The 17,206-nt window shown below is 39.2% G+C and overlaps 1 protein-coding gene across 2 annotated transcripts in view; it reads right to left on the minus strand.

Annotated features, from left to right (window-relative positions):
- The window catches only part of nbeaa (neurobeachin a), a 790,167-nt gene that overhangs the window by 650,245 nt on the left and 122,716 nt on the right, over window positions 1-17,206 (minus strand). For both annotated transcript variants that reach the window (XM_059964072.1, XM_059964073.1), the window contains exons 3-5: window positions 10,547-10,647; window positions 10,231-10,326; window positions 8,999-9,120 (exon numbers count right to left, since the gene is read on the minus strand). In XM_059964072.1, coding sequence (XP_059820055.1) covers window positions 8,999-9,120; window positions 10,231-10,326; window positions 10,547-10,647 — 319 coding nt within the window. The remainder of the gene's footprint in view (window positions 1-8,998; window positions 9,121-10,230; window positions 10,327-10,546; window positions 10,648-17,206) is intronic.

Genomic DNA, 17,206 nt, shown 5'->3' on the forward strand with positions numbered 1-17,206 from the left:
AACTTTAAGTTCCTCAGTGTTTTAATTTCAGAGAATCTGTCCTGGGTCTAGCACATATGTCATTACATAGAAAGCATTGCAGCACCTTTACTTTCTTAGAAGTTTGCAAAGATTCTGCATGTCATCTAAAACTTTTAACAAACTTTTCTAGATGGGTGGTGGGGAATATATGGACTGATTGCATCGTGGCCTGGTATGGAAAATGCCTTTGTTTGGAAAATCCTATAAAAGGTAGTGGATACAGCCCAGTCCACCACGTGTAAAACCATTCCCACCATTGAGTACATCTACATTCAGCACTGCTGCAGCAAAGCAGCAGCCATTATCAAGGACCCAAACCATCCAGCCCATGCTCTCTTCTCACTTCTTCCACCAGGAAAAAGGTACAAGAGCCTCATGTATATTTCCCAGTGTAAGTGTTGGGAAACTTAAAAGTTCACACCTTGCCTCCGGACTCAACGAAATGCCCAAACATTCAGAAATGTTATGAATTTGCCAGAAAGCAGTCTTGTTCACAGGTGAATCTTGAATTTATTGACACTCATATATAGAGAAGTCACATTCCAGGCAGTGCTACAAGTCTATGCAAGCTTCACCCTACTATGTCCACAATGTGCAGAATCAATCAAATAGCAAATACCCAACCCAACAAACATCCCTCTTGCCCCGATGACAGGGTTAATAATGTAAAATGTATCAAACTCTTCTTCAAATACCAACACCAGAGGTTGCCTTGACCAGATTTTCACCAATCTGTTGAACATACTACGAGTGCTGCCAGTGATAAATACAAAAGATTCTGCAGAAGATGAAAAATCCATCTGTAGAATCTCTAAGGTAGTCATAGCCGAAGGGTAGTGTTGGGGACGAGCTCCCACTGCTAAACAAATGCTCTTCATGGCGTGCGTCTTAAACTGCCTCTGACAACCACGTCCAACTCCTGGCCTTCACGTATGGCAGAATTCTTATGCACGGCGGAGCTATTCTCACTGACAGGAGAAGGGGCAAAGGCGGGCCACTGGTGCCTTAAAATCAGTTACTCCAGGCAGATGGGGCTTGTTAACCATGGATGGTAGCTCATCTAGGAGAGGAAAACTCCAATTACAAACCTCCGCTGCCTTGCAGCTACATCCACTCACGGGAAAGGCTTCAAGAGTAAACCGCAAGGAAAAATCCAGAGTAAGAGTCTCAAAGGCGGCTGACTGCTTTACCCAGCACTGACAGAGCAACTCCTGCGATGCTGCTGGCACCAAACTATATTGACTTTTGTTGCTCTTTTAGACCTGTCATCAGCATGAAGTGGGGGGGGGGGGGGTCCCACTGCATGGGCAACAAACGGATCTCCTTATCAATTCTGCCCTGGCCTGCGCCCTGGAGAGGCCACTCCAGCTTCGCTTTATAGCAATGGACAAACATGGGAAGCAGCAGTTATTGGTTATAAGTTATAATGCTTGACTGGCGTAGAGCATGGTGCCAGGGGTTGCTTCCATCAGTGGGAGAGACCATCACGTTTCACTGGACAGCTACCGCCCACCACAAGCTGGGCAGCCCCCAGCCAATAAGGTGCTGTCCTGCCACAGTCAGTCTTCCTCATTGGGTTCATGGGGATAATGGATTATTCCACGAAGAGCTGACTGTAACTACTGCACCAGACAAGAAAGAAAACAAATCGAATAAGACAACTCCCCTCAAGTTGGAATGTTGGAATGTCCGCACAATGATGACTGGACTTGACCAAAACCTCAAGGATATCGAAGATGCATGAAAAACAGCTATTAGCAATGAGGTACTAAGGCTCAAGGTAAATATAGCTGCCCTACAAGAAACACGTTTGGCAGATTCAGGTACAATGAAGGAAAGGGACTACACATTTTTCTGGCAGGGAAAGAACCAAGATGAGCCCCGCGAGTATAGAGTGGGTTTTGCCATTAGGAACTCCTTGTTGTAAGTGGTGGAGCCACCAGAAAATAGATCAGATCAACATATGACTGTCCGTCTACACACCAGTCATGGCCCAGTATCTCTCATCAGTGTGTATGCCCCTACCTTGAACATCACCTCTGAGGCAAAAGACATGTTCTATGACAAATTAGAAGCTGTTACCAGGAATATTCCCAGAGATGAGCACTTCGTTCTACTTGGTGACTTCAACACCAGAGTGGGAGCTGATAACAATTCTGGCTGTCTCGTCTTGGCCACTTTGGAATTGGCAAAATAAATGACAATGGACAACGTCTCCTGGAGTTCTCTCCTATCACGGCCTGTGTGTAACTAACTCCTACTTTCAGATGAAGTTACAGTACAAGGTCTCATCGCAACATCCACAGTCTAAACACTGGCACCAACTACAGATGATCATCACCCGGGGCTCCTTCATCAACTCTGTATTAATCATCTGCTCATACCATAGTGCAGACTGCGATATGGATGATGCTTTAGTATGCTGCAAAATCAAACTACATCCGAAGACAATCCACCACTCCAAACAAACTGGAAAACTTTGTATCAACAGAGATGAAACAATCAGAAAAGGTTGACCAGTTTGCCAAGTCAGTACAGGGTGCTATGACTACCTCCTCACAAGGAGATACTGCAACAGAACAATGGTCATGCCTTCACGACACCATCTACGAATCAGCACTCTCTATCTTTGGAAGAAAAACCACAAAGACCAGTGATTGGTTTGAGGCAAAGTCCAACATCATGACTCCTGTCAGCGAAGCCAAGTGTGCAGCTCTCACAGAGTACAAGCGCTCAACATCTGACCAAACATTCCAAGGCACTTCAAGCTGCTAGAAACAAAGTGCAACAGACTGCAAGGCAGTGTGCAAATGAGTACTGGCTCCAGCTCAGTGAGGACATTCAGATAGCAACTGTGATAGGCAACATCAGACTAATGTATGATGGTATCAAGAAGGCCCTTAGTCCATCGTAGAGCAAGACAGCACCCCGGAAATCATCCAGCGGTGAAATAATCACCGATAAAAGCAAGTAGATGGAACACTGGGAATGATGGGATTCCTCCAGACCTGATCAAACACTGCAAGAACTCACTCCTCCAACCTTTACACAAGGTCCACTGTCAGTGCTGGAAGGAAGGAGCAAAAACCACAGGATATGCGCGACTCCAAAATCATCACTTTGTACAAGAACCAGGGTGATAGGAATGACTGCAACAACTACAGGGGTATCTCCCTCCTGAATACTGTCGACAGAGTCTTCGCTGTTAACTTTGGCATGTCCACAAACTCTGGCAGAACCGAGTCTACCCTGAGCCCCAGTGTGGTTTTCACGCAAGGAGGTCAACTGTCGACATGATTTTCTCACTCCGTCAACTCCAGGAGAAGTGCAGGGAACAAAAGAAACCCCTCTATGTCGCTTTCATCAACTTGACCAAGGCATTCGACCCTATCAGCAGCGATGGGCTCTTTCAGATTCTCAAGATCGGTTGTCCCTTGAAACTCCGAAGTATCATCAAGTCATTCCATGACAACATAAGGGCTATTGTTCAGTACGATGGCAGCTCATCAGAACTCTTCGCTATTCGTAGTGGAGTCAAACAAGGATGCATGTTGGCCCCAACATTACTCGGCATCTTCTTCTCTATGCTATTGAAGCATGCGTTTTGGGACGTCGACAGAAGGCATCTACATGCACCCCAGGTCTGATGGGCAGCTGTTCAACCTTGCATGCCTGAGAGCAAGAACAAAGGTGTGAAAGATCTGTACATATGAAAGTACATGACATGCTCTTTGCCGATGACGCTGCTATAACTTCGCACACCAAACAGCAACTACAAACTCTCATGGACTGCGTCTCTAAGGCATGCAAGGACTTTGTTGGGCTTACCATCAGCCTTCAGAAAACAAATGTCCTTGCCCAGAATGTAGTGGAGACACTCGTCATTAACATCGACAATTACGATCTAGAAGTGGTCCACAAGCTCACATACTTGGGATCAACCATTAGTGATACCCTCTCCCTCAATGCTCAAATCAACAGTCGTACCAGCAAAGCAACTTCGATCCTTGTTTGACTCTCCTCGCGGGTCTAGGAGAATCCAAAGCTCGCTACAAAGACCAAGATTGCTTTGTACAATGCATTACAGCATCCTCCTGTATGGTAGCGAGACTTGGACCATCTATTCCAAACAGGAGAGGAAACTCAGTAGTTTTCACCTGCGCAGCCTTCACCACATCCTTGGCATCACCTGGAGAGACAAAGTCCCAAACTCTGAGGTACCATCCCGCGCTGGACTTCCCACAATGTTCACACTTTTAAGACAAGGCAGACTGTGCTGGTTGGGCCATATCCATTGTATGAAGGATGGCAGACTGCCAAAGGACATCCTTTATGGAGAACTAGCAGCAGGCAAGAGGAACGTTGGTAGACCCCAGCTTCGCTTCAAGGACCTCTGCAAGCGCGACATGAAAGCCTTAAAAATCAAGGGAGGATACAGCAGATGACTGCAACAAATAGCAAGGTACTCTTCAGCAACACCTAGAGCAAGGTGAAAAAGTGCTCCTGAGTTAGTTTGAGGAGCAGAGAGCTAAACAGAGAACACAGCGGGCGGACAACAGACAACAATTCCATGACGCCCTACACATACAGCAACTGTGGCAGAGCCTGCCGTTCCAGGGTCGGCCTCAATAGCCACAGTCAATGCTGCTAGACAAACCAGTGACTCAGAGGCGCAGCACCCATGGTCGACCTCGGCCGACGGAGGCCACACAAAATCTTATGAGCATCTACAAAATCTCTTGTGTTTATGATCTCCTGCTTCACTGCACAGTCTCTTTGAGGTACACCTACCCTGAAGATGCTTAAACTTCTCTTCAAAAGGAGTTCAATGAGACCCTCTCTCACTGGTCCCTGTGTGATCTCTGCTGCTCACTACTTGTTCACCCAAACTCACTACCACAGCCACATATCTTTCCTGGGAACTTGTAATCGTGCCATCTTGTTACTCTCCTCTCCTATTAGATCTCTTCTTCTCTAGCCCTTTACCTTTCACACCTGTCACCTCCCAGCTTCTTACTTCATCGCCCCTCCCTCACCCACCTGGTTTCATTAATCATCTTAAGTAGAGTACAAAGAACAGAGCAACACAGGAGCAAGCTCCTTGACCCACAGTGTTGTGCCAAACCAGCTAAAAAGCAAATCAAAAATACCCAAGCTCTATTTCCTCCTACCCACACAATGTTCATACCCCGTTATCTTCCTTACATCCATGTGCCTATCTAAATGTCTCTTTAAGAGCCTCCAACATACTCACCTATACTACCATACAAGGCAGCACATTCCAGAAATTAATGACTTTCTTGAGTAAAATAAACTTACCCTTCACTTCCTCTTTGAACATACCCCTTATCATATTCAACATATGCCCTTTGGTATTACACATTTCTACCCTGGGAAGCAGATACTCCCTGTCAACTCTATCTATGCTTCTCATAATCTTATAAATCTCTATCAGAACTCTCTGCAGCTTCTACCCTTTCAGGGTAAACAACCCATTTATCCAGCCTCTCATAATAGCACATTCCCTCTAAACCAAGCCTCAACATCTTTCCTATAACATGGCAACCAGAACTGTATGCAATATGCCAGATGTGGCAACATCAGAGTTTTATAAAACTGCACCATAACCTCCTGATTTTTGAATTCAATGCCTCAACTAATAAAAGCAAGCATTCCTTAAGCCATCTTAACCGCTTTATCCACCTGTGTAGCCACATAAGGAGCTATGAACTTGGATCCAAGATCTCTCTGCTGAGCAACTCTGTTAAAGACCTTGTCCTTATTACAGCACTGTCTCCTTGCATTTGCCCTACTAAGGTACAACACATAACATTTATCTCGGTTAAACTCCATCTGCCATTTCTCTGCCCATATCTGCAACTGATCTATATCGTGCTGTATTCTCTGGCAGTCTTCTATATTGCGCACAACTCTACTAACCTTGGTATTATCTGCAAACTTACTAACCTACCCATCTACATTTTCATCCTTACTGCCTGTACTCCTTTCCTTCACCCACCCCACCCCCCCACCCCCAACTTCTTATTCTGGCTTCTACCCTCTTTCTTTCCCAGTCCCAATAAGGATCTTTGGCCGAAATGCCAACTGTTTTCAAATCATAGATGCTGCCTAACCTGCTGAGTTCCTCCAGCATCTTGCAAGTGCTGTCAATGAGTTGTTATTCAGCCACTGAAATGCATGCAATTATATGAAGTCACCAACTAAACACAATGGTTTCGGAGCCATCTGTTCAAATTAAGTCAAATTTTGAACAACGCATTTGAGTCTTGATCATTATTTAACAACTTCCTTGGGAGTGATTTTATTTTGCAAGTTCAAGCTTTATTATGAGAGACTTATTTAAAAAGTTGTTTTCCTTCAACTCTGAGTTTTCTTTCTCTACTCTTTATTTCACATTGAGATTTGATGCTGAATTCTAACATGCTCTTCCTGGTTTAGACAATACCACAAAGGAATTCTTCATTTTAATAAGTTAAGCAAGCAAGCTATATGAACATTCTAGTCACCTCTATACCAGTGCAAAAGCTGAAGTGGGTAAAAATAAGTATAATGAATGGTTTTAGCCTTAGAGAAACACATCCAAACCAAAATCTCCAATAACTTAATATATAAATGTTCAATTTGGTCCAATATTGAAGCACATAGATCAAAAGCTTTCCAGATTTGTTAGAATAGTGGTCATGAAACATTAACTGATTCTTGTCTTGTTAATCAAGGAACAGAATTTATAAAACCAAACAGATCTCACTAACGTGGACCAGATAATGATAAAACAGATTCTAAGACCCCTGGCAAAATCATCAAGGTGATAACCCTGTGATTAAAAATCTAGTTTATTGCTTGTCTGGATCTATATAAAAGCTGATTCTGCCTTTGAAATCAGTTTATCACTTAAATTACTATATTCAAGAAGATAAAATTGAAGGCAACAATTTAAAAAATCTTTTTCTGGCAATTTTATCTTACAAATAAAAACTGTAGACTACGCATAGAAAGAAAATAGTGCATAAATGTAGCAGTTCCACCCGTTTCAAAAAATACAGCACGAAGGAATTAGTTTATAAAGTATATTAGGTAGATCAAAAGAGAAACAAGATAAAAGAGTGAACCAATTCCAATTACTACCAAGAGATTAATGAAAACAGGTGGATATGAAGTGCAAAGGTTACCACATTTGAGAGAAGATTTAAAAAAAAAACAAGATTTTTTAAAAAAACGAAAGCATGATACTGGAATATGTAATCTGCATGTAAATTTAGCACTCCTTATTTATTTCAAAACAATATGATCTGCTGGGTATGCTGCAGAAAATGTGATGGTTGACCTATCACTTTGTTGCGTTCATAATTCTACCTAGAAGCACATTTTGAACTTTATACATTTCCACTTAATTCTTCCTCATTTTCTTAAAATAAACTTTTCAGGTTTGACTATCAATACTGATTCAACCAAGCTCAATAGTTTCTAACTCAAGAACCGCTTCTGAGGCATCTTGACCACTTTACAGCCTTTGTGTACTGACATCTTTAAATGTAATGATTTCTGTTCTCTCCCACCATTCCTTCCTATTCGCATTCCAATTGATCTTATTCACATTAAAACATAGAAAAATGGTTGAAATTCTCTTAATGTTTTATTCAACATTCTTTCATAAGTTTATTTGAAACATGAGAAGTTATTAAATATATTAGCAACTCTTAGTTATTGTAATTATGCAGTCTTAGCTGCTTATCTAAATTCCTTTTCTTTTCATAATGTCAGTCCTGTAGAAGAGTGGTCCATTTTTATTAATTTGAAATGTTTACTTCTTTTCTTTACAGATGGCAATAAATACATTACTCCATAATTTTCTGGTTTGGTACTCTATTTTAATGACAGTCTCACTATATTGAACCACTATATGTTCAATATCCTGAGAACATGCTGATAAATTGTCCTTTGATTCAATTTAATTTTGAGAAAGCTCCATCCTGGACACTAGCCTACGAAGTACCCAGGACATCTTCAAGAAGCAGTGTCTCAGAAAGGCAGCGTCCATTATTAAGGACCCCCAGCACCCAAGGGCATGCCCTTTTCTCACTGTTACCATCAGGTAGGAGGTACAGTACCCTGACAGCACACACTCAGCGATTCAGGAACAGCTTCTTCCCCTCTGCCATCCAATTCTTAAATGGACATTGAACCCATGAACACTACTTCACCTTTCTTTAATATCTATTATTTCTGTTTTTGCACGATTTTTAATCTATTCAATATACATATACTGTAACTGATTTACTTATTTATCTTTACTTTTTTTCTGTATTATGTACTGCATTGAACTGCTGTTGCTAAATTAACAAATTTCACAATGATAATAAACCTGATTCTGATCTGATGATATGAGGTTATATTCTGGATTAAATCTACAGTCTGAAATGAAGCTTATTTAACTGAGACAAAAGATATTTAATAGAGCAAAAGTTTTTCAATAGATCTAAAGTACTGCATATATCACAGGTATTAAAAATACTCAAATGGAAAGAAGCACAGAGCCAACATGCAGCAATTTTTACAAACTGCTGATTTTACTGAAGAATTAGCTTCAATGTTGCATTACTAAATGTTGTATTCACTTGTATTACTAAATTCCCTAGTACAATAAAATAGACTCTTGACCTTGTAATTTACCTCGTTATGGTCTTGTACCTTATTGTCTACCTGCACTGCATTTTCACTGTAGCTGTTGCACTTTATTCTGTTATTGTTTTTTCCTTGTACTACTTCAAGGCACTGTGTAAGGATTTAATCTGTATGAACAGTATGAAAGACAAATTCTTCACTGTACCTTGATACATATGACAATAAATTCTAAATTCAAATTTCAGAGTAGAAAAGCCACAAAATTATGGGTTATCCATTTGCATAAATTTATTAAAAGCATCCTTGGAAATATTGAGTAGCAATATGTACATACCAATAGAGATATGGCTTGTCCTTGTCCACGTTTATATTATTTAATGGATCCATGCGAAACCAGGTATTTAAGGTAAAGCCATTCTGATAAGGCCACTTAGCAATAGGAGGCAAAGCAATGGCCTAGGGAACAGTAAAAGGTAACAAAGATCAGAATAAGTGGCAATTATTTTGAATCCTAGGATCCACTCATTTTGTGTTACCACAGTGAAAAATTATTCCATTACACAACAGTATGCTGCCCATCTGTAATCCTGACTGATCCAAGTCTGAATGCAGGGCTAACAACAGCCCAAATTATCCTGAAAAACATGAGCAATTTTATGTGTAGTTGCTGGCAATGCCCTCCTTGACTGTGAGGAAGTGTAGAACTGTAATGCAAACGAAGTCTTAAAAATGTCTTCAGCTTTTACCATTGATGTTTCACTCTGAATATGGATGTCATATGGATAATATGTGAGCAACAATGACAGCCTCAGAGTGGCATAGTCTATAGACCTAATCTTAGAACTACCTGATGGTTTTTACAAAACTCCCATCCAAGAATTTTAGATAATTTATTAGCAATTAAAGAGCATTAGACAGATACATTGAATAATTATTGAAGCAATGAAAAATAATTTTTAAAAACTAAAAACATTGGCAAAAAAGGAAAAACCATTGTTTCCACTTTGCTTACCTTCCCCTACTAATCTACATGTCTAGGAATCATTTTCAGATGTCCACGATCACTGCATATTTGCCAGATCTGACCTGGGATTAGATCGCAAGTGGCAATACACCAGTTTAATGATGGGGTATCACAGCAATGCTAATCTCAACCATGGCAATTCCAGTAATGGAGAAAAGTGAGATACAATGAACATTTGGTACTTAGGATGCCCTGAACTGATAGAATACTGCAGGATTTGTGAGGGAATAACTATCTACTGAGAGTTCCAAATGCAGCAACATTCAGCCTATTATATTCCAACAGATAAATCATAACACTGGGGTGCTTAAAAACACAGATCCATTGCCATTCAATGAAAAGCTGCTGTTCAACTCTACAATCTATCCATCACTAACATTTCCAATGGGGTTTCAGCTGAAGAGTTCATACCCCATTCTTCCCTTTTCCTTCTTCCCAATTGAACCCTCTTCTTTCTCTTTCCCCTTCTCTTAAATCTTTTGAGACATAGTCGAATGCTCTACCCCATTTTATATATTGTGGTTCAAGAATTTTAAACATACTGCTGCACTCCGTCCAGGGAAGTTGAAAAAAGTATCCGGGCCTTGTCTTTGTGGCATTTGATTCAGAATTGACAGCAATTTAACTGCATGTCTTGGCTGTGGGGAAAAAAAAGAAAAAAAAAACTTTCAACATTGATGAGCAAGATTAAGCACCAAAGACAATATTTCACCATATTAAGAGTAGTTTACATATTTTGGGAAAATGAGCTAAAAAAAAACCACCATGAATAACATAATTAATAACTCAATAATATGTTACTGAAATAAAATGTCAATAATTCACAATGAACTCTTTAGTCTCAATACTGCAACTTACCCAGAATCCATTTTCTCCACGAAGCATGCTGAAAAGCAGTTTGAGTTCCTTGACAGTGATACTGTAACTGGCTAGAACACCCAACATGTCAACCAGCAGATCTGCAAATAGTTTGCACAATGTAAATTCAGAACCCCAAATTGGTGCATTTTACAGTACAACACAAATTAGAAAGCAATATGGCTAAATAAACCAAAGGTGAGATATTGAATTATAAGTTCCAGGAATATGCGAAAGTTGAGCAGGTTCTGCCAGGTGATAGAAGCTACATTATCTACTGCACTCCTGTGAGGTACTATACATCATTCACATTCCTACACAATACAACGTGCACAAGAATAATGTTTGACCATTTATTGGAATCAGATTCTGCTTCAATTAATAATTATTACAAAAAGAGATGTCTATTAGTTTCAATTAATTAAGTCTAAACTAAAATGAAAATCTAAGTTTTCTTGATGATCCAGCACCACACAGAAACATTAAATTCCAGCATTTGTTCACTTCAACGATCTGGAAGAGGAGACTGAGTGTAGTGTATCTAAGTTTGCTGATGATACTAAATTGAGTGGAAAAGCAAATTGTGCAGAAGTTACTGAGAGTCTGAAGAAAGATATAGATAGGTTAAGTGAGTGGGCAAGGGTCTGGCAGATGGAGTGCAATGTTGGGAAATGCAAGGTTATCCACTTTGGAAGGAAAGATGAAAGAGCAGATTATTATTAAAATGTAAAAAATTGCAGCATGCTGCTGTGCAAAGGGATTCGGAAGTGTGTATGCATGAATCACAAAAGGTTGGCTTGCAGGTACAGCAGGTTATCAACAGCCAAGTGGAATACTGGCCTTCATTGCTAGAGGAATTGAACTTAAGAGCAGGGAGGTTATGCTGCAACTGCACAAGGTCCTAATGAGGCCACATCTGGAGTACTCTGGGCAGTTCTGGTCTCCTTACTTGAGGAAGGATATACAGGTTTTGGAGACGGTACAGAGGAGGTTCACCAAGTTGATTCCAGAGATGAGGGGTTAGACTTTGAAGAGAGATTGAGTTGCCTGGGACATACTCACTGGAATTCACAAGAATTAGAGAAGATTTTATAGAAACATATAAAATTATGTAACGGATAAATAAGATAGAGGCAGGAAAGTTGTTTCCACTTGTAGGTGAGACTAGAATTGGAGGACATAGCCTCAAGATGTGGAGAAGTAGATTTAGGGCTGAGATGAAGAGGAACTGCTTTTCCCATAGAGTGGTGAATCTGTGGAATTTTCAACCCAATGAAGTAGTGGTTAGAGTAGGGGCAGTAAATATATTTAAGACAGGGTTGGATAGAATTTTGTATGGTAGAAGAATTAAGAGTTATGGAAAAAAGCCAGGTAGGTGGAGATGAGTCCATGGCCAGATCACACATGATCTTATTGAATGGCGAAGCAAGCTCGATGAGCCAGGTGGCCTACTCCTGCTCCTATTTCTTATGCTCCTATGTTCACACAAGTGATTTTGGATAGAAAGTAAATTAAACAGAAAACACATATTCAGAGACCATCCAGCACTAAATATATTCACATCACAACTATAATTCAAGTATCTTTGGAAGACAGTATACAGTAAACAAAAGGGCCCTGGGAATTGTGAAACAAAAAGACCAAGAAATACAAGTACAAGGGATGATTGATAAGTTCGTGGCCTAAGGTAGAAGGAGTCAATTTTATTTTCTTATATATAATTTTCTACAAAACTACAATGAAGAAAAGAAAATCAATAATATATCTAGAAGGATCATTGCCATATAAACAAAAATAACAATAATACATGTCTTAACAAATGAGCAAGTCACCCATAGTAAAAAAGAAAAAAAACAGAGAAAACAAGAAAAGCACTCAATCCATCACCTATCCAACTTCAAGCCAACCATTATATGAGATACACTTTTATTACCCCAGAACTACATATTGTAATAAAAAAAGGGTCAGAAAAAAAACCTGATCAGAAAAAAACAAAAGTAAAAAAAAAGCTGGAGATGTAGGGTGTGATTATCAAAGGAAAAAAGAACAAACACCTGTCAATCTAGGTGAGAGTTTTGAAAATATTCGAGAAAAGATCCCCACACCCTATGGAACTTTATGTCCGAATTAGAAAGTGAGTAGTGAATCTTTTTGAGATCCAGACAAGACATAATATCCCTATGCCATCGAGCATGGGTAAGGGGAACTACATCTCTCCATTTAAGGAGTACTGCTCGTCTGGCTAGAAGAGAGGCAAAAGACAATGTTCATTGTTTAGCCAGGGTCAAATGCTTGTCCGGGTCTCGAAGAATACCAAAAAGAGCGATCAAAGGATCAGGTTCCAAATGACAATTTAATATAGAAGATAGAATTAAAAAAACATCTTTCCAAAATTTTTCCAAAGTAGGACAGGCCCAATACAAATCGAAAAGGGAGGCCTCACCTCCTTTGCATTTGTCACACCAGGGTCTAATATCAAGATAGAACTTCACCAACTTGGTTTTGGACATATGAGCCCTGTGGATGACTTTAAACTGCAGGAGACAATGGCAAGCACATAAAGAAATTGAATTGACGGATTTAAGAATTGAATCCCAAACCTTGTCGGACAAAGAAAACCCTAAGTCATGCTCCCAAGCAGTTTTAATTTTATCACAAGGGGCTCGTCTGAGAATCATAAATTTAACACAAATAGTAGAGTCTACGCCTTTGCCCAAGGGGTTCATCTGAAAAAACAAGTCTACAACATTTTTATCAGGTTGTTCAGGAAAATGTGGTATTAAAGGGCTAATAAAATGTCTAATTTGAAGGTATCTAAAAAAGTGAATATTCGGTAAATTAAACTTTATAGACAACTATTCAAAAGACGCAAACCAATTGTCTATAAAAAGATCTTCAAAATGCCTGATACCTCTCCTATACCAGTCTTGGAATGTAGAATCCCGCATAGACAGTTGAAATAAATGATTGTATAGAAATGGCCTGGGAGCAGGATTTAAATATCTCCTTATCTGAGGAGAGCTGGGATTCAGTTCTCAAATCGGTTAACTCAACCTCTCTTTGTGCTCGCCACTGCCTTTTACAGTTTAAGATTGTTCATAGAGCCCATATGTCTAAATCTAAACTATCTCGATTCTACCCTAGTGTTAGTCCGCTCTGTGATAAATGCAAGAGGGGCATGGCCTCTCTCATCCATATGTACTGGTTCTGTCCTAGCTTGGAGAAATTCTGGAAAGATGTCTTCACTACGTTATCGTGTATTCTGAATCAGCACCTAGAACCAAACCCCTTAATTGCTCTGTTCGGTTTTTGGGGTGAGACAGATTTATGTCTGGGTCTGACCAAATGCCGAATATTATCCTTTGCCTCTCTCCTGGCTAGACGCTTGATCCTCCTCGGAAGGAGAGATGTTGCCCCGCCCATTCATGCTCAATGGCTTAACGACATCATGGCCTGTTTGGACCTCGAAAAAATTCATTATTCAGTTCTCAATTCGGATCTAAAGTTCCATAAGGTCTGGGGACCTTTTATCGAGTACTTTCATAACCTTCCTCTTGACTAGGGTTTTTTTTTCTTTTCGGTCCCTTGCTTTCAGCTCCTTTTTTTCTCTGGTAGAAGGCATTATTACCCTCTGTTGCTGAGTGTATTCACAGTCTGGGAGTTTGGCTGTCCTGACTTATACTCTCTATATTGTGTTGTGGTTGGTCTGGAGTTGCTGTTGTTTTTTTTCTTGTGTTGTGGGGCTTGGGGAGGACACTAAGCTTACTTGTCTTTAATTCAGGTGCTTTTTTTTTTGCTAAATTCTCTTCCTTTGTAGCATATTGTTATTGTATGCTTAATTTTGCACTGTTTTAATGTTCCTCATTGGGATTTGGGGTTTTTAAATTTGTAAAATGTTTTGAAAAACTAATAAAAAAATATAATAAAAAAAAGAATATACATTTTAATTACATTAATTCGCCCAACTAAAGCCATGGACAGAGGTGACCACTGTGCTAATCTCTGTTTTGTAAAATTTAAAAGATTGTTGAAATTCTCATCGAACAGTCGATTATAGTTCCTTGTTACAATAATACCAAGGTAAGTAAAACAATTGCTGACTACTTTAAAAGGGAGACTGTGAAATTCTAATTCTTGTGCTTCCTTATTTATCGGAAAAAGTTCACTCTTATGTAGATTAAGTTTGTATCCAGATAGCTGACTAAATTTATTGAGAAGTGAAAACAACAAAGGTAAGGAGGTGGTCGGGTTTGATATAAAAAGCAACAAGTCATCAACGTATAGAGAGACTTTGTGCTCAAAACAACCCCTCCAGATCCCAGTCAGTTCAGTACAACTACGAAAACCAATTGCCAATGGCTCGACAGCCAGATCAAATAACAGAGGAATTAAAGGGCATCCCTGTTGGATGCACGTTTAAGATCAAACGGTTGGGATTGCTGGGAGTTAGTCAAAACTGATGCAATTGGATGGGAATATAGTAACTTATCCACTTAATAAAATTATATACAAAATCAAATTTTTCTAAAACCGCAAAGAAATAGTGCCACTCCACCCGATCAAACGCCTTTTCGGCATCAAGAGAGATAACACATTCAGGGTTCCCTGATGAATATAGAATATTAAAAAGACGTCTAATATTGAAAAAGGGAAGGCGATTTTTAATAAAGCCAGGTTGATCCGCAGATATAATTAAGGGTAAAATAGTCTCCAGCCTACGGGCCAAAACTTCAGTTAAAATTTTAGCATCTACATTTAATAGAGAAATCGGCCTGTATGAAGCACATTCTAATAGATCCTTTCTTTTTTTCGCTAAAAGAATGATACAAGCCTCATCAAATGATGCAGGCAATTTATTTTGTTTAAAAGAATCAGAAAAAACTAAACTATGTTGGGATAAGAGCAATAAGGAAAATGATTTATAAAATTCTGTAGAGAACCATCAGGACCAGGAGATTTACCAGGCTGCAAAGCAGAAATAGCAGAGGATATTTCCTCTAAGGATACTGGCTCATTCAATTTATGTTTAAGATCAGAAGGAAGTTTAGGAATATTTAAACTATCTAAAAATTGCATAACAGTAGTATTACCATTAAAGGATTCAGAGATGTAAAGTTGAGAGTAAAAATTCCTGAATGTATCATTAATTTCAGACTGATCCACACTAATATTCCCATTACTCATTTGAATTTTAGTGATGTGTTGTTTTGCTTTAGAGCGCCTAAGTTGGTTAACTAAGGACTTCCCAGATTTATCCCCGTGAATATTGAACTTACTCCGACTGCCCAAAAGTTGGCGTTCAATCGGATAAGTAGAAATAAGATTAAATTTAGTTTGAAGTTCCATTCTTTTCTTATATAACTCCGGATCCTTGACCTGAGCGTATAATTGGTCTATAGCTTTAATCTGATTGATCAGTTCTAAACGTTCTTTGTGAGTCTTTCTTTCCAAATTTGCTGTGTAGGAAATTATTTGACCTCTTAGATATGCTTTCATTGCGTCCCAAACCACTTGACTAGAGGTTTCAGGTAGTGCATTAGTATTTTCAAAAAACGTTATCTGATCCTCCATAAATTGTACAAATTCGTTATCCAACAACAAGGTCGGATTAAAACACCAGTGTTTATTTACTTGAGGGAAGTCAGGGAGAACTATGGACAATGTAAGTGGGGCATGATCTGAAATCAATATACTCTTATAGTCACAAGAACAGACGGATGGGATCAATTGATTATCAATTAAAAATTAGTCGATTCTAGTAAATGTATGGTGAACTTGTGAGAAAAAGGAGTAATCTCTTTCACGTGGATGCAAGATATGCCAAATATCAGATATTCCATAATCAGAAAGAAAAGTTTGAATAAATAAAGCAGATTTACTTAATTGTCTAGGGATAGAAGAAGATCTGTCCAAAACTGGATCCAGCCAACAGTTAAAGTCACCACCCAATATAAGAGAGTATGAACTTAGTTCTGGCAATGAATCCAAAAAATGGTGAAAAAACCCTACATCATCCGAGTTAGGAGTGTAAAGGTTGGCTAAGACCACCCGTGTATTATAAAGTTTCCCCGAAACGATAATAAAATTACCATTAGGATCAGATAACTTATTATGCTCAAAAGAAACATTTTTGTTTATAAGAATTGAAATGCCCCTCGACTTGGCTTGAAAAGTTGAAGAAAGTGTTGTCCTGCCCATTGTGCCATAAGATGAGAATTATCTGAGTGACAAATATGTGTTTCTTGTAAAAAGACTACCTCTGCTCTAAGCTGTTTAAGATGTGCGAACATTCTCCCCTTTTAACCGGATGATTCAAACCCTTAACATTCCAGCTGACAAAGTTCAATTGTCTAACCACTGAACATAAGAAAAAAAAAGATAGCAGGCATTAAACCATATCTGAAATTTATATGTAATTCTGGGGCAAAAGTATAGAAGAAGAAAAAACAGGATGAAATTACATCCTGTATAGTAAAAATATGTTAAAACTCCATATATAATATTAGCATTGGAGTTCTCACCCACACCCTCTAAACCTACAACAAGAAAGCTGCAAATATAAAGCAGCAAGCTCTCCCCAAGAAAAACTAACCCCCTTTTGGTCTTCCAATTAGGTAACATCTTATTTATCTCCACTCCAACTGTGGATATAGTAATGGA

The sequence above is a fragment of the Hypanus sabinus genome, chromosome 3 (assembly GCF_030144855.1).
Source record: "Hypanus sabinus isolate sHypSab1 chromosome 3, sHypSab1.hap1, whole genome shotgun sequence".
Taxonomy (NCBI): domain Eukaryota; kingdom Metazoa; phylum Chordata; class Chondrichthyes; order Myliobatiformes; family Dasyatidae; genus Hypanus; species Hypanus sabinus.